This window comes from Mya arenaria, chromosome 3 (genome assembly GCF_026914265.1).
Source record: "Mya arenaria isolate MELC-2E11 chromosome 3, ASM2691426v1".
In the NCBI taxonomy this organism is placed as follows: domain Eukaryota; kingdom Metazoa; phylum Mollusca; class Bivalvia; order Myida; family Myidae; genus Mya; species Mya arenaria.
Window position 1 is genome coordinate 48,264,760 of NC_069124.1, and position 17,826 is coordinate 48,282,585.

The 17,826-nt window shown below is 36.6% G+C and overlaps 1 protein-coding gene across 5 annotated transcripts in view; it reads left to right on the forward strand.

Moving 5' to 3' along the window:
• The first annotated feature begins 4,110 nt into the window (after nucleotides 1-4,110).
• Nucleotides 4,111-17,826, forward strand: part of LOC128229310 (uncharacterized) — a 31,144-nt gene continuing 17,428 nt past the window's right edge. For 2 of the 5 annotated variants that reach the window (XM_052941154.1, XM_052941155.1), the window contains exons 1-15: nucleotides 4,111-4,251; nucleotides 10,085-10,240; nucleotides 10,400-10,618; nucleotides 10,842-11,084; nucleotides 11,270-11,464; nucleotides 11,866-12,048; nucleotides 12,863-12,961; nucleotides 13,311-13,442; nucleotides 14,005-14,136; nucleotides 14,663-14,794; nucleotides 15,334-15,465; nucleotides 15,835-15,966; nucleotides 16,494-16,625; nucleotides 17,165-17,296; nucleotides 17,666-17,797. In XM_052941154.1, coding sequence (XP_052797114.1) covers nucleotides 4,188-4,251; nucleotides 10,085-10,240; nucleotides 10,400-10,618; nucleotides 10,842-11,084; nucleotides 11,270-11,464; nucleotides 11,866-12,048; nucleotides 12,863-12,961; nucleotides 13,311-13,442; nucleotides 14,005-14,136; nucleotides 14,663-14,794; nucleotides 15,334-15,465; nucleotides 15,835-15,966; nucleotides 16,494-16,625; nucleotides 17,165-17,296; nucleotides 17,666-17,797 — 2,215 coding nt within the window. In that variant the 5' untranslated portion in view covers nucleotides 4,111-4,187. The remainder of the gene's footprint in view (nucleotides 4,252-10,084; nucleotides 10,241-10,399; nucleotides 10,619-10,841; nucleotides 11,085-11,269; nucleotides 11,465-11,865; nucleotides 12,049-12,862; nucleotides 12,962-13,310; nucleotides 13,443-14,004; nucleotides 14,137-14,662; nucleotides 14,795-15,333; nucleotides 15,466-15,834; nucleotides 15,967-16,493; nucleotides 16,626-17,164; nucleotides 17,297-17,665; nucleotides 17,798-17,826) is intronic. The other 3 variants (XM_052941157.1, XM_052941156.1, XM_052941158.1) reach the window with 3 other exon arrangements.

The following is a 17,826-nucleotide window of genomic DNA, read 5'->3' on the forward strand; positions in this document are numbered from 1 at the left end:
GTCATGACTAGTTGATGACCGATATCGTTTTATTAGGACAGACGGTCAAATGTCAAGGTGGCGGTATAGATCGCAGCTTCATGAACCTTGAGGTAAAATAACGGTTTTCGCTCAATAGCTCAAGAACATTTGCACCAAGGAACTATTTACTTGGACAGCGGTACTTCTTTTTTCTAAAAAAGCAATCTCTAGCTTGGACTCGCATTCTCACAAACTGCTAGTGAATTTTAAATAATGCCAGTGCCCTTAGCGTACGCTCGCATAATTCTGCAAGTATATTTATCCTTTGTCGAAAGTAGACCCCTTAATACTATCTTAAAACCGGGTACATAGTTTTGTTTGTGCGCAAACTGCTAACGGATGCGAGTGCGCTGGTTATGGGGATGCCTTTGTGGATCCGATTGTCATTGGCTGATTGGAGCTATTCAGGCTCCAGACCATGTATTTTTGGTTTTTGGGATAAAATTTAGGACCGGTGTGTACCCGTGTTTATCTGCGATTTGATAAATGCTCATACAATTTGCAGACAATATTATTGGATGTATATTCATTTTGTGTTATACTTGATAAACAGATGTACAGAAAAAAGTTTTAATTCTCATTTTAGGCTAAACCTGCGCAGTCCAATTTTATAATTACTTGCATTACGCTTAAAATAATTTTCTACTGTCTTATTGGTATTATCATTTTCTATCATTAAAGAATCATTTATTTGATCATTCAAATGAAAAATTACCTTTTGTTGCTGGCCTGAATATACATGTGAGTACTATTTTATAAGTTGTACGGTGGTTTCAGAGATAAATATACAAAACTAATTTGAGATACACGTGGAATGATTTTATATACCGGATGTATCAGAATTAGAAACAATCAGTAATAAAAATGTTCTTATTGCCAATGTTCGTATTAAGTGGCTAATCTGCATAGCGCTGAATACGGAAAAGGGCTTTAGAAATATTTTAGGTCAAAGTCAAGAGCGACTTGATCTAGGATCATGCCACTTTAGTTGTTAATTGCCCATGACTGGAATGATTCTTATTTGGGGGATGTCAATTGATCCAAGGTCAACGTCACAGTTATCAGTCTCATTGAAAAAACTGACGGCAGTTCAAAGTTTGAAATTATTTTCTTTTGTAGTTAAACATGTTCAACCAATGCACTAACCCTAAAACACCTTTGTTCAATCTGACAAAGTGGCGCTAAGATAGCATACTGTTTGACAAACATATCTTGTTACTTATGGAATAATACGTTGAACGTTCGCAACGTGTTGATTTCGAACTCACCGGACGCTGAACGCTGACTGTATTCAACAGTCTATAACTTTAAGATAGGTGCCGATCAAGGTAAAACATACGTTCAGAACATTGTAAAAACCTGCCTTGCTATTCTTAATGATAGTTTTTAGAACTTATGCGATGGCGTGGTGTCCGTCGCGTGTGCGTCCGTAAACAAAAGTTTCTGATCTTCAGTTTTTATTTTAATCAAACTTATCAAATGCTTGATATCTATGAGCTCCATTTCGTATCAAATCTTCACTAAACTTGGACAGTAGTTAAATATTGAAAAAAACCTTGGTTCCTTTCGAAATCCACCCAGATCCGCCAATGCTTGACTTGATTATAGCTCTTGAAATTGTCAAAAATGCTATAAATGAGCTTGTGAACACAACACAGCCTCCATTTATAACCAGATGTTAACTTTGCTTAAACGCCGGTTAGATATTGACTTAAGTATGGTTCCTTTCGGAAACCAGCAAGCTCCACCCAGGCATGACAGGGTTACGGCCATTCAAATGGGCAACAATTTTGTTAGAAATAGAGCCTCCATATTCACCTTGCATGACTATAACAAGACTGTAATGACTGCGCCCATTAATTAACATGAAATGTTACAAGTGAACAGTCTGTTGTCAGGGCCCATACGTACATGCTATGAATAGAGAATGGCTAAACAATCCATGTCTGTAGATCATAGGCCTTCGTGGATCTCTTGTTAGTTGTAATTGATATAATTTTATAACGTACAATTATATGAATAGGGGCTAGACACCAGATGGTCCCAAAATCGGCCAATCCATTTTTTGCACAAAACAAGCCTAGAATTGTCAATACGAGCTAGTATGAGGCCGATAATATAGCGCGTAATGTGTTTTTTTTCCAAGTTAATTGTAGGTATATAAAGCATGTGAAAGTCACGTGATTAGTACAGATACATATACTGACGCTATTTTTAAACTGGGATTTACGTGGTAGACTATAAGTATCTTCCATGGCCGAGAGTGTAAGATAGGTTCATTCCGACATGAGCGTAGGGTGTTTTGCGGAAACGAGGTTTACCGAGTTTCCGAAAAAACCTGCGCGAGGGTCAGGATGAATCTATCTTACACGTGCGGCTATAGTAGATGCTTTTTCTCCCACCTCAGTTAAACAAAATTAAGTAAAGTGTAATTTTTGCTGGAACTTTTTGTGTTTAGTGAAAATATTTGCGCATGGATATGCGATAATTTGTGGTTGTCATGGTTATGCGCGCAGTGACTCAGATTATGGTAATAGTCAAACCGGTCTTCAAATAGTTCTAAGGAGAGTGAAGCATTATTTCTTGAAAGGTGCGTGAAAACTGTTTTACCGTGCCATTTGAAGCGAGAAATAATTATTGAGCGTTCTAAATATTGCCACAAGACAAGGTTTCCATGATGCTACAGACGACAGTCTTCAACAAGGGAAGTAATTACAATGTGGTGACCAGTAAAAAAGAGTTCCATACGGGCATTTAATCTTCGCCCGTGGGCAAGATAAGAATTTCTAACATGGTTAAATTATTGGATCTACTTATCTGAGGTGGGAGAAAATCCCAGTAAATTTCGAAATGGATAAATACGCAAAAACTGCGAAAGATACATCAGTCGCTAGCAATGTGATACATCGTTAAATACGAATCAAATGCTATACATAACGATATCAATCATATGTGTTTGACTTTTTTATTTTTCTTGCAATTGTCATCTGGTGTCTAGTTCCTTTAATGACATGTACTTGCCCTTTGCATTATGGGCTTCAGACAACTATTCTTATTACCCGTGTAAATATCATTTATTTTCATTGTCCAGCATCCATGCTTATGAAAGGGACTATACACCAGATTGGCACCAAACAATTGTTACGAATCTCAGGATAATTATCTAATAAAATGTTTTACTCTTTGATAACAAAATTGTAAAAAAATACCAAAATGTAAAAATAAAATCGGGTCGTTGACCGGGTTCTAACCGGTGTCGCCAAACTTGCAGCATAGTGTTGTATCCACTGTGCTACGAAGGTTTAGCCTAAACGGTTGGAATATTTAAGCTAAATATCTAACTTGGTAATATCACGTGATAACACCAACTAGCCAATCACCAATAAGGAGTGAATTCTACTAGATAGACATACCTAGTAATCTTTTTAAATGGTATAACACGAAATAAATGCGAAAATAAATTAATTGTAAACTATGTGGTACTTCAGTTAGTAAGTTGTTAAGTTCATTGTAAACATCGTTATCAAGTTCATGTCAGTTTTAGACAATTTTCTTTTTTTTCGCTATTTCATCATACGGAGTGCAGCTCCTTTAATGATTATAATTGATTTTCTTGACATGTGCTACAAACAAAATTAAAACTCATTAAGCTGAAGTGCTCTTACCCGTTATCTATTTAATGAAGTTTCCAGTAAAAGAGAGTTCTTTGGTTTTTGCAATAAAAAGGTGGGTTTTTTAAAGTTTCTTCAAGTTTGATTTTGGTATTCATGGATTCTTTCAATATTTATAAGACTGTAAATATAATATAAATACAATACTTGAAAACAGTAGATCTTATATTTATTCCATATGACCAAATCTATTCAAAGTCATATCATTCTTCATAATTGTATATCAAAATGCAACTGTATTAATAACATATGATACAGTCACCTATGACTCAACGTTAAAAAGCCCCACAACAAGTAGCTATACTTTGTTGTGCGTAAAATCTTCCTTATTGTTTGTAATGAACATAGGGCAGCCCCGGAAGCAACGAATATAACACTGAAGTTGACACAAATGATATTTTCCGAAAACTTCCTTGTCTCTGCTGATATTTTCTTAATCATTGTAGATCATTTTATTTTAAAGCTGCACACCATGGTATATGTAAGCATGAAATAATGATCGTTGTTTTGTGGAGGATAAGTTTTCTCTGCTTGGTTTTGCTTGTGGCAGGCGTACCAGGTATGTGTTATACTGTTAATATTATATAATCGAACTATTCTTCGTAAGCAGCTCGTGAACAGCCGTAATGGTAGCAAAGCAAATTCGTTATATGGCTCGATTGTAACGTCGCGTCTTAATTGTTACTCTCCTATTGCGGTTTATTTAATTAACGCATATTCCAGTGTGTGTATACCATGTGATAAATTCTGTCATACATGCTACGTTAGAAGGCAATATCGTACTTAAAATGAAGACTTAAATCAAAGATTACTTTTCTTTAAGTACATCGTTTTGAATGAAACAAAGGGCAGCCTAAGCCGCTTAAAGAGCCACGCCTTCGTTTTTATACCGGAGTTTGATAAGGTGATTAGTTTCATCAAACGCTTAATCAAACCTGCTTCCAAAATAATGTTTTGACAGTGCTCCGTCAGACGGCCGCATTGTGAAAAGGTTTGTCATGTGTTTTAAGAAACTACACGCTCAATCAAACTCTGGTAAAAGACCAAACGCGGGACTCTGTAAGCGGCCTATACTGCGTTATGTTTCCTTTAAATTGGTGAAGAAATAAGAAAGTTATCTTTGTTTAAAGTCTTCATTCGAGGCAAAATATTGCCTTCCGACGTAGCATTTATGACGCAATATATCACGTGGTATACACACACTGATATTATTTCAATGTAATTTATATTCCGATGAACGCATTGTCGCCCGAATACCTCTGTTTGGTCAAATGCCGTTTCATTGCGGTCAAATTTATGTGACATCGATGAAAAAGTGACGTCATTGACGATGCCGCTTTTCATACAGCCGAATTTATATTATCATTTACCATTGTAAGTAGTGTGGTAATGGGGGGGAAGCCACTTGGGGCCAAAAGCCACCTGGGGCCAAAAGCCACCTGGGGCCAAAAGCCACCTGGGGGCTAAAAGCCACCCGGGGCTCAAAGCCGCCTGGGGGAAAGAGCCACTTAAACCATGGTATACGTGTGACGTAGTCGAGCTTATCCTTACTGGAGTCCTTAACCTCGACCTTAACCCTAGAGGTGGGGTGTATGTTGTCATACATTACGAGCGCTAAACTAGGCATACTCCGATTTCGCTTTACGCGCGATAGAGTCGCTTATCTTAGATACATACCTTACGAGCTCTGCTGGTCATTGACTCGGTATATAACTGGGATATAAGTCAGCAATATCACCATTGTACCGTTGAACATGAATTTTTACAAAGAAGTACGTTAAACAATGGTTAAATGATCAGGACGCCTATTCTCTCCAGAGACCGAGACGCCATAAATTGCCTCCTCGTACCTCCCTGTTGCCTCCGCATTGTTTCATCACTACCTCCTCATCCCTCCTCATTGCCTCCTCATTGCCTCCTCATACCTCCTCATTGCCTCCTCATACCTCCTCATTGCCTCCTCATCCCTCCTCATTGCCTCCTCATGCCTCCTCATTGCCTCCTCATACCTCCTCATTGCCTCTTCATTGCCTCCTCATCCCTCCTCATTGCCTCCTCATTGCCTCCTCATATCTCCTCATTGCCTCCTCATCCCTCCTCATTGACTCCTCATTGCCTCCTCATCCCTCCTCATTGCCTCCTCATTGTTTCGTCATAACAATGAGATGGACTTTTCAGGGATAAAAAACGTCCGCAAAAATGGAACGAAATGCGCAAGAAAATAGAATAATTCAATGGTGTATAGCTTAATTATGTCACCCAATTAGAACAAGCCTTCGTAGCTTAATAAGTACGGCGCTGGACTGCATTTTGGCGACACGGGTTCGAACCCGGTCTCGACACAATTTTTATTTTTACATTTTGGTACTTTTTTATAATTATGATATCAAAGCGTAACACATTCTATTAGATAATTGTCCTGAGATTCGTTAAAGAAATTGTTATTCTTGGTGCCAATACGTGAGACAGCCCCTTGAAAATACGAGCGATTAGTTTCCCGATTAACAAAAACACATTGAAATGTGTTATTGAACAGTCTGGTTAGCTTATACATAAATGTGGAATATAAATAACCGCTTTAAACTAATGTAAGGGTAGACCATGTATTTGTTGCGAGTTTATGTATAATTATGGAATATATACAACTGTTTAAAACGTATCTAAGGGTAAAGCTAATACTAATAACGTATTTACCAAATAGACATCTCATTTCGAATCGAGTGTCGTATTTCAGAATGTCATTCATGTGAAAAGGTTTCCTGACTCGACTATAGTTATGTTTTCATTTTCGCGCGCATATTCATTAGTATTCTATTACATTTATTGAACAGTTTTTGTTTTGGTATTCTTTGTTTGCTTTGCTGAGAGTATTAACATGATGGAATGGCACAACTTGCCGGCGTCATTAAAGTGAATTTAAAATCGTATTAGAAGTGGTTGTCTATTTTATAGCAAAATAAATTTGGTTAAATGCGATAACGCGCTTTGTTTAGATGAACACCCGATATCATACGGTTTTCATAAAGCGCGGTCATTTTTAAAAATCAATCATGTTTTATACGTGAGATACTATAGGGTCGCGCTTTCAGGTATAGACTGTATTTGATACGGGATTCATTCAACTCGTTAGTACTTGGTTCGAATCCATAATCTTTGACGAATTTATAAACAATTCCTCAGTTGACTTTTTTTAAAATTATTTTGGTTCAATTCGATTCATACTTTGTTCGGTTATGCGTTTGCTAGCGTTGTTTTTTGGCAATCCATCCTAATTGTATATGCTAAATAAAAAAAAGGCAAACACCGTATTTTGTTCACTATTTATTCTTTTCTTTTAACCGTTTATATCAAATTCATTTGTCTATAAACGTCAGTTTGTTAGCATGAAAGCAACTCTGTACAGGTGAGACTTAGAAAATATAGCTCTATTCTCGATATTATAAGTCGAATGATACCGCGCAAGTATAAGTATTATAATAATAGCTGCTAACATTACATGTTATATCATTGGCAGCAAAATGTACATGCTATTTCATGTGCATTTGTTATAATGCGATATATGCAACGTAATCCAAATATATGCAACATAGTCAAAACGTTTACGCAGCGTCCGCATTTTGTAATAGAACACATAATCGTCTCAGATTTAAGTCACAACTTTAATCGAGTATAAATATATAACTATAGTCCTCTTGGCGCTTTTGCGAGAGAAAGTACTCGCAAATGTTCAAATGGCAGCATAACATGAGTCGTATCAAAGTCACTCTTGACTTTTATTCTTGTTCCATGTCTTCGTCGTTCTCTAACTGAGGAATATCGTAAGTATCCAAGACTTTATCAAAGAGGAATCTTCGCTTCAGAATGGCGTACTTTAAAGCTTCCTCCGGTTCATAGTTTTCTTCCGCTATGGGCTTATTCGCTGTATTTTTCACAGCTTTATACACCGGATCTTTTTTTCATAACGGTGAACCGGCATAGCTTGCTACCAAAAAACGTTCATCATAGCTTTTCGAAAAGTGTTTTTCATGTCTACAAAGACATGTTCCTTAGCTTCACGCTCACTCATATTTGCGTCCTCCTCCATAAGTCCATTTACGTCAGCCTCGTATTGTGACTGACACTTATCAAACGCTTTCTCAACAATGTCTTGCCAGGGATCAATATCGACAGAGTCCTCAGAGGTAACAGATACGCCATCGTCTTCGTCGTCGCTGCTATCAGAAACGGTTTCAGGGACAGGTCCAAAAATATCCTCTTGAACACTAGTATCCGCCATCGCGTCTTCTTCAGAGTCCACGTCGGAATGAGCAGACTTTTTGTGTCGTAACATATTATCTTGCCTTCCAAAATACTTTAAACAAATATCGCACTGGTGCATTGTCCTCAACGTTTCGAACGATACTGAGGAGGAGTCGGGACAGCATTCAGCTTAATATTTCTCCAATGGTCATGATGGACTCGAGCTTGTTGGAGTTCTGCCTGGGCTTTCCTTCCTTAGAGGACGCCTCTTTTCTATATCGCTTGTTGTTCTTCTTACGAAGGCTTTCCGACTTGGCCCCGGGACTTTTGCAATTACGGCTTTTACTGGCTTCCACCATTCGCTGTAACTCCAGATCTATCAATGTCCGGGTAGGTTTGACTGACGTTCTACCATACTCTTGGCGATAGCCGTCGTTTGCTCAGCTGGTAAAACCATTTTTATTACCATTTTAGAATTAGGCACCTGCTTTGTTTTGCGAACACCCACTTCCTGTTCGCCGTCTTGTTATTTTTATCGAGCAAATCCATTTTTAAATACACGTCTTTACCTCTCGACATCCGCCAGTATTGTGTCACGAAATTTTAGTTTCCAGTCTAAGTTTCAAATGATCAAAAAATGCTCTCCTATCTTGAAACGTTTAATAGCAGCATACGCATTTATAAGAATAATACGCGCTAGTATGCCATATTCTTAAATGATGCAAAAGATTTCTCCAAAAGAAGAACACGTAGGCGCATTTGGGACATTGAAATATGCTATTTTCTTGCGCATTTCGTTCCATTGTTGCGGACGTTTTCTATCCCTCAAAAGTCCATCTCATTGTTATGACGAAACAATGAGGAGGACATGAGGAGGGATGAGGAGGCAATGAGGAGTCAATGAGAAGGGATGAGGAGGCAATGAGGAGGTATGAGGAGGCAATGAGGAGGCATGAGGAGGCAATGAGAAGGGATGAGGAGGCAATGAGGAGGCAATGAGGAGGTATGAGGAGGCAATATGGAGGGATGAGAATGCAATGAGGAGGGATGAGGAAGCAATGAGGAGGTATGATGAGGTAGTGATGAAACAATGCGGAGGCAATGGGGAGGTACGAGGAGGCAATTTATGACGTCTCGGTCTCTGGAGAGAATAGGCGTCCTGATCATATAACCATTGTTTAACGTACTTCTTTGTAAAAAATCATGTTCAACGGTACAATGATGATATTGCTGACTTATATCCCAGTTATATACCGAGTCAATGACCAGCAGAGCTCGTAAGGTATGTATCTAAGATAAGCGACTATATCGCGCGTAAAGCGAAATAGGAGTATGCAGTTACCTCCCCTGGTTTAGCGCTCGTAATGTATGACAACATACACCCCACCTCTAGGGTTAAGGTCGAGGTTAAGGACTCCAGTAAGGGTAAGCTCGACTACGTCACACGTATACCATGGTTTAAGTGGCTCTTTCCCCCAGGCGGTTTTGAGCCCCGGGTGGCTTTTAGCCCCCAGGTGGCTTTTGGCCCCAGGTGGCTTTTGGCCCCAAGTGGCTTTCGGCCCCAAGTGGCTTTCCCCCCCATTACCACACTACTATTGTAGCGTTATGTTTTAGCGTTGTAGTTATTATACCCCAAAGTCAGTTTGTAAGCAATAAGTGTAAATATAAAAATGAATATTTTAGATTTGCGGTTCATATTTGTAATTCTTAATAAACTTTGTTTTTCTTGTCACATGAGTTTCTCAACACGACATATCAAAACATGCCTTCTTGAATTGTCCTATTAGGAAGAGCATACATTATTACATGTAATCAGGTATGTGTTCTGGTTATACACAACTTGTTTATTAGGGCTGCATATTCAATATTCGCCTAAGCATGACCAATGAATCATCAAACAGGAAGTACAGGTCTTAGGACACATAACCTTAAATTTTCCCTGTTTTATTTTAAAAAGTAGTTCTACAATAGTAAGCCTTATTAGAATCAACTTGACAAAACATAATAATAACTTTGGAGTTCTCAACAAGACATACAGTCTCGTCACTGAAACGATTGAACTCCTGTTGTCAAAATACCTTATTAAGTCATTATGTAAAATATATATCAATTATTATGTAAAAATAGTACATTTTATTCTTCTTACGCTCTAGGCTCTATCTGCTCAGGAGATAGGGATGGCATAGTGAGATATGGACCGGGATGTGAGCTCCCGTGCTTCTGTAAGGATAGGGGAGAATGTGATCAAACGAGCGGCACGTGCAAGGCGGGCTGCGCTCCAGGCATGTTCGGGCCTAGCTGCCAGTACCGTAAGTGTCAAGTGACAAAGTAGAGAAACGTTTCATTGTTTAAATAGAGTAAGACGTAATTGCTATGCTTCAAACAAATTGTCCAATTAATACACGTTTTACGTTTTACCGTACATTTTTTGGACCATCATATTTCTGTTTGCTTTTTTCTAATGTTAGGTGATATTGCACACGACCAAATGAAGAACGCGAGGCATTCGGACAATTTGGAACAACACCATCGCTATGCTGACCTGGCTGTGGACGATAACCTCACCACTTGCAGCTCTACAGACTTTGCAAATAAACTAAGAACAGAGCCACCCTGGTGGCTTATTTGGTTCCCGTTCGATGTCAGTTTCTCTTACATCGAAATGACCATTAAGAAAACTTCTCTACGTAAGTATGTCAATGTTGGAACGGTTTATCCTCTTTTTTGATACCCAATCTATATATATGTGCTATGAGTTACCTAAAAAAATAACATGGTTATTATTAATGTTCTTTTCATAAGCTTCATATTCTTATCATTTGAATTTTCACCAATTGTATATGTCATTTCTAAATGGATTTTTGCAGACATTAATATGTTATTCAATATGAGTTGTTCTTATTATTTCAGGGTTTATGTCTAATTTTACTGTGTCTGTTAAAAACATGTCTGAACATCAAGGAGCAAGTATAACGTTTTGGCCTTCTGAAGAACACCTTTGTTACTCGGGCGATGGTTTTGATATTGAAAAGGATAGCCACTATGTCACCATCAAGTTGTTTTGTAGTTCACTGTCAATGGGAAACACCATAAAGATTACTCTTGGTTCGACAAACACTCAACTAGAACTTTGTGATGTCAATATAAAACAAGGTACATAATACTTGAAATGTGTTTGTCTACTCGTGTTAATTTAATTTATGTATAAAATGTGTCTGCTGTTTCATGAGTTTATTGAAAATTAACCTTCAGTTTAGATCAACTACAAATAATAGCATTTTACAAGAGTTACGGCGTTGACAATGTAAGTTACCACGCTACGTGCTTTCGTTTTACAGGAGGAAGTATTGCACACGGTAAACGAACTTCAAGCTCACCTGCTAAAAAAGGCAATGCAAGCAATGTTGTTGATGGTTCGCTTGTGAAAGTCGAAAAAAATTGTTTTGTCGGTAAAAATCCAAATCCATGGTGGCAAGTTGATCTTGGTGGCGTTTCAAGTATCCGTGAACTGAGATTAACGCCATTTTATCAAAGTAAGTTAGGAATTTCGGTATTAATGTAAATGAGTACAACCGTACCAATTGTATTAAGACATCCGATTGATTGAATGTATTTAAGTTTGCTTAAGTATTTCTTATTTTTGTTGGTACTGACCCATTCGATAAAATAATGTCATAGTGCAAATTATAACAATATTTATACTTATGGAGACCCGATAAGTATTGTGTTAGGCATGTATTGTTTCATTCTACGAAACTGCCTCTTTCGTCTCTAAGTATTTATCTAACATTACAATAGGTTATGGTAATCACTTGTTGTTGATTAAAGTATGTCATTCCAATTCAATGAAATGTTTGTATTGAAAATAGGTAAAGTATAATTGTCCCGTTTCTGGTAATATCTGCAATTATCACTCTTTTTATATTGCTTTCAGAATCATTTTCGGGGTACAAAGTGAATATATCAACGCATGAAAATTACTCATCCTGGAAAACAGTGTATAACGACTCTAGCTCAGGACAAAAGTATGTTCAACTTACATTTGCTGCCAGACATATTCGTATTTACAGACCGGGCAAAACAAAGTTATCGCTTTGTGAGGTGGAAGTTTATGAAGGTATTGCGAACTAGAGTAACGATATGTTCAAATTATTTTTTGATCATTATTAATTTCTATTTTAACAGCGTCCAAGGTGAAGTGCAATGAATGGTATATTAGACTTGCTATTGGTTTTTACTTTTAACGTTGTGTAACTGTACTGTAGAGTCCTTTGTTTACAGTGACGCAATTATTTCTTGTATTTTAAATGTGAATTTAATTTACGAATTCAAAGTATTCTTTGTTCATATGACACTATATGTATTGTTCCGTTAGGGTTCAACGACCTAATAAAAGTTGTTTTTTTAACTGAGTGTGCCCCTAAAATTTCCTTAGATTAAGATTTAATTAAAACTAATAACAGCTTTTACATTAAATATGTATATACCATACTTGACTCATTAAGTATGTGGTTAGCGACGCTGAGGTGACAGACAAATAAGTAATATATATTCTAAGTTAAGTAAATATGATGTTGTGTATAAGTATTGGTATTTTTGTGTCGGCCAGATAATATTGTCATGATATGTTTGAATAATACCCATGTATCTTTTAAGCTTGTCTGTTGATTCCAAAGAAAAACAAGTACTATTGGTATGGGTGTCTAAATGTACCTTAAGCTTTACCTCAATTCTCATATGAAAATTGGAACCAATGCAACCCGTGCCAATATACAAGCTCTTTCAAACTTGCTTATAGTATTTTGAGGTAATGACACTACTTTTAAATTGCGAAAAAGGTTCGAGTGGTTGTGGTCTCCACTGACTGTCTTCGTTTTTTAGAATGTTTCGCTGTATTGTGAATATACATGCATAGGTGTATTTCACTCCAGTATGTGGTTATCGGCGCTGGGGTGATGCTTGTGAGAAGGAATGTTACTGTGGAGGTGAAGCCCCCTGTGACATGTATACCGGTAGTTGTCCTGGAACATGTGAGAACGCCCTTTATGTACTTTCGATTATAAGGACACACTTTTATTTTGTTATGAGGCTTCAACTTTTCAGTCAGTAAGAACACAATACCACTACCAGTATGCAGTGTTTACTAATTAAACAAGAAATGAATAGAGTACTTAGTATTTAAATTGCAATGCTTTGGAGATTCAGCCGTATTCTCCAACTCTATATTATAAAAGCTATGTAAAAAGTTACTGATAAGTTTATGTCAGTAATCTTATTGAATTTATTGTAAATGGATTCGTTTTAATTTAAAGTCAACGTTTAAGGGTATATAAACATTTCCTTTTCACAAAAAAATCACAGAAGTTATATGTTTCATAGCCTGTGATAAGAGCATGCACGGCCAGCATTGCTCAACCCGCTGTAACAAACACTGCTCTAAAGGTTGTAACAAGAGCGACGGGAAGTGCAGTTCGTGTGAACCTGGGTATCACGGGGACTTTTGTAACGAACGTAAGAACATACTATAATACGTGTAACAGTTTGATTAAAAAGCAAAACATTGTTTAACTTTATATATAACTTTCAACAGCAAACCATTCCTTTCAATTTAGTTCACAGTGAGAAATATATAAATATTATCGTTATATCACCATTAAATAAGCATTCTTATTTCTTTACATTGTATCTGAATTGTTTAAAAACAGCCATATAACAACAGAACATTCATTTTTTGTACAGACTTAAAGCTTCGATGTGATTATTTACCTTACCGTACAAGATGGTAACCCTATACGGTATTATTCTAAATGTATATTTGTGTAAGAGTTTGCTGCCTGTGAACTCTCAAATCGGTGTCTTAATTGTGAGCATCTTTGCTAATGTCCTTCTAGATCAATTGATATTCGAGCTTCGCATTTTATTTAATCATATCTATAAATCATTGATAAAACAAAGGTGTTGAACTTAATTGAGCGTCTATATTTGACACGCCTTTCTTTGAAAAAATCACAACTTATTCGTCTAATCGTCTAATAACAACCTTATAACAACATAACATTCCTCTTTTGTACAGCTTGTGTTAACAACACGTTCGGTCCTAACTGTTCCAACAAATGCACTGAACATTGTACCGGTCAATGTGACAATGTTAATGGGATCTGTACCATGTGTTCTCCAGGCTATAAAGGGCAGTTCTGCAATGAAGGTATGTTGTGTTGTATTCACAAGTTAATGAACTAAATTTATAACATGATGTTCGTTAAAAAAATGTTTTATTGCTAAAACAATTTTCAATAAACTTGTAGAGCGTAAGGTGTTGATGGTCATATTGATATTGGCTGCTGAAAAGTTTTCTATGTAATTACCTACTCGAGCATTAGCCTTGGTTCGAATTGTTTCCAACTACTAGTTTATGGAGATAATTGTTTCGGTCCCTTTAATAAGATTAACATAAGGTTATTTAAATGTATTCCCAGAAAAGGAAAAAGGGACCATATTGCAGCGATTAGAAATCTTCACCGTTAATATAATATAGGAATGTGAACTATTGAACTTTCTTGTTACACTGACGTTTTGTTTTTTGTTCTGTAAATTACATAATGAATTATATATACACAAATATGCAGAGACATACAAATTTGATTTGATATAGTACTCAAAAGCACATACTTAATTAATCATGTTTAAATAAAAAAAAAAAAGAAACATATTTTCCTTTAAAATCTGTATAGCTTACGACAACGGAACATTTGGCCGGAATTGTTTGCAAAACTGTAGCAATCAGTGCTCTGGACCTTGTAACAAAGAGCTCGGGACTTGCAATTCATGTCAACCTGGATATCAGGGGAATTTTTGCAGGAAACGTATGAAAATTGACTTCATTATGCATGGACAATCGTTTGCAAATAATCTCATTTTAACTGTGACGTGAATGCTTTATTTTCCTGTTGTGATTTTATGCCTTAATTTCCGTCATGAGCATTTCATTTTGTCTGCAAAGTGGTGTTGTCAATCCGTTTCAATATCCTTAGCTTGGCTTGAAAAAAATACGACCAAAGTTTTACCCACACATGCAACAATGTTCAAGGTGAACGGTGATTGTGGAACGAAACCGGCTGTAAGGAAAGGTTTTATAACCAACGTAAATAATTGAACTGACTAATAGTATTTCATCTCCCTCGGTTACGAAGAAAACACTAAAAAAAGATGAACATTACTTTCGTTTAGAAACGTTAACCATTTATAAATCATACTTGGTTTTACTTTTGATTTTTTCATTGAGCGTGAAAGGTCTTGGTGCCATAGAACTAGCTTCGGTTGGTTTTTGTTTCTTGTTGGCCTGTCCCTGATGGTTTGTTACACTTTACACACGTACACTATTTTCTCACTTATAAAACAACAGCCTGTGACAATAACACGTACGGCCTGAACTGCGGCAAGCAATGTAGCGATCAGTGCTTTGGACATTGTAACACTATTGACGGAGCCTGCACTACATGTGAACCTGGATTTGAGGGGCAATTCTGCAACAACTGTAAGCATACATCCAGATGATTATATACTTAAAGCTTCGATGTGATTTTTACGTTATTGTGCCAAGATGGTAACCCATATAATACGGCAATATTCTAAATGTATATTTGGGTAAGAGTTTGCTGCCTGTGAACTCTCAAATCTGTGTCTTAATTATGAGCGTCTTTGCCAATGTCCTTCTAGATCAATTGCTATTCGAGCTTTGCATTTTATTTAATCATATCTATAAATCATTGATAAAACAAAGGTGTTGAACTTACTTGAGCGTCTATATTTGACACGCCTTTCTTTGGAAAAAAACCAACTTAACTTATTCGTCTAATCGTCTTATAACAACCTTATAACAACATAACATTCCTCTTTTGTACAGCTTGTGTTAACAACACATTCGGTCCTAACTGTTCCTACAAATGCAATGAACATTGTACCGGTCAATGTGACAATGTTAATGGGATCTGTACCATGTGTTCTCCAGGCTATAAAGGGCAGTTCTGCAATGAAGGTATGTTGTGTTGTATTCACAAGTTAATGAACTAAATTTATAACATGATGTTCGTTAAAAAAATGTTTTATTGCTAAAACAATTTTCAATAAACTTGTAGAGCGTAAGGTGTTGATGGTCATATTGATATTGGCTGCTGAAAAGTTTTCTATGTAATTACCTACTCGAGCATTAGCCTTGGTTCGAATTGTTTCCAACTACTAGTTTATGGAGATAATTGTTTCGGTCCCTTTAATAAGATTAACATAAGGTTATTTAAATGTATTCCCAGAAAAGGAAAAAAGGGACCATATTGCAGCGATTAGAAATCTTCACCGTTAATATAATATAGGAATGTGAACTATTGAACTTTCTTGTTACACTGACGTTTTGTTCTTTGTTCTGTAAATTACATAATGAATTATATATACACAAATATGCAGAGACATACAAATTTGATTTGATATAGTACTCAAAAGCACATACTTAATTAATCATGTTTAAATAAAAAAAGAAAAGAAACATATTTTTCTTTAAAATCTGTATAGCTTGCGACAACGGAACATTTGGCCGGAATTGTTTGCAAAACTGTAGCAATCAGTGCTCTGGACCTTGTAACAAAGAGCTCGGGACTTGCAATTCATGTCAACCTGGATATCAGGGGAATTTTTGCAGGAAACGTATGAAAATTGACTTCATTATGCATGGACAATCGTTTGCAAATAATCTCATTTTAACTGTGACGTGAATTCTTTATTTTCTTGTTGTGATTTTATGCCTTAATTTCCGTCATGAGCATTTCATTTTGTCTGCAAAGTGGTGTTGTCAATCCGTTTCAATATCCTTAGCTTGGCTTGAAAAAAATACGACCAAAGTTTTACCCACACATGCAACAATGTTCAAGGTGAACGGTGATTGTGGAACGAAACCGGCTGTAAGGAAAGGTTTTATAACCAACGTAAATAATTGAACTGACTAATAGTATTTCATCTACCTCGGTTACGAAGAAAACACTAATAAAAGATGAACATTACTTTCGTTTAGAAACGTTAACCATTTATAAATCATACTTGGTTTTTCTTTTGATTTTTTCATTGAGCGTGAAAGGTATTGGTGCCATAGAACTAGCTTCGGTTGGTTTTTGTTTCTTGTTGGCCTGTCCCTGATGGTTTGTTACACTTTACACACGTACACTATTTTCTCACTTATAAAACAACAGCCTGTGACAATAACACGTACGGCCTGAACTGCGGCAAGCAATGTAGCGATCAGTGCTTTGGACATTGTAACACTATTGACGGAACCTGCACTACATGTGAACCTGGATTTGAGGGGCAATTCTGCAACAACTGTAAGCATACATCCAGATGATTATATACTTAAAGCTTCGATGTGATTTTTACGTTATTGTGCCAAAATGGTAACCCATATAATACGGCAATATTCTAAATGTATATTTGGGTAAGAGTTTGCTGCCTGTGAACTCTCAAATCTGTGTCTTAATTATGAGCGTCTTTGCCAATGTCCTTCTAGATCAATTGTTATTCGAGCTTTGCATTTTATTTAATCATATCTATAAATCATTGATAAAACAAAGGTGTTGAACTTACTTGAGCGTCTATATTTGACACGCCTTTCTTTGGAAAAAACCCAACTTAACTTATTCGTCTAATCGTCTTATAACAACCTTATAACAACATAACATTCCTCTTTTGTACAGCTTGTGTTAACAACACATTCGGTCCTAACTGTTCCTACAAATGCAATGAACATTGTACTGGTCAATGTGACAATGTAAATGGGATCTGTACCATGTGTTCTCCAGGCTATAAAGGGCAGTTCTGCATTGAAGGTATATTTTGTTGTATTCACAAGTTAATG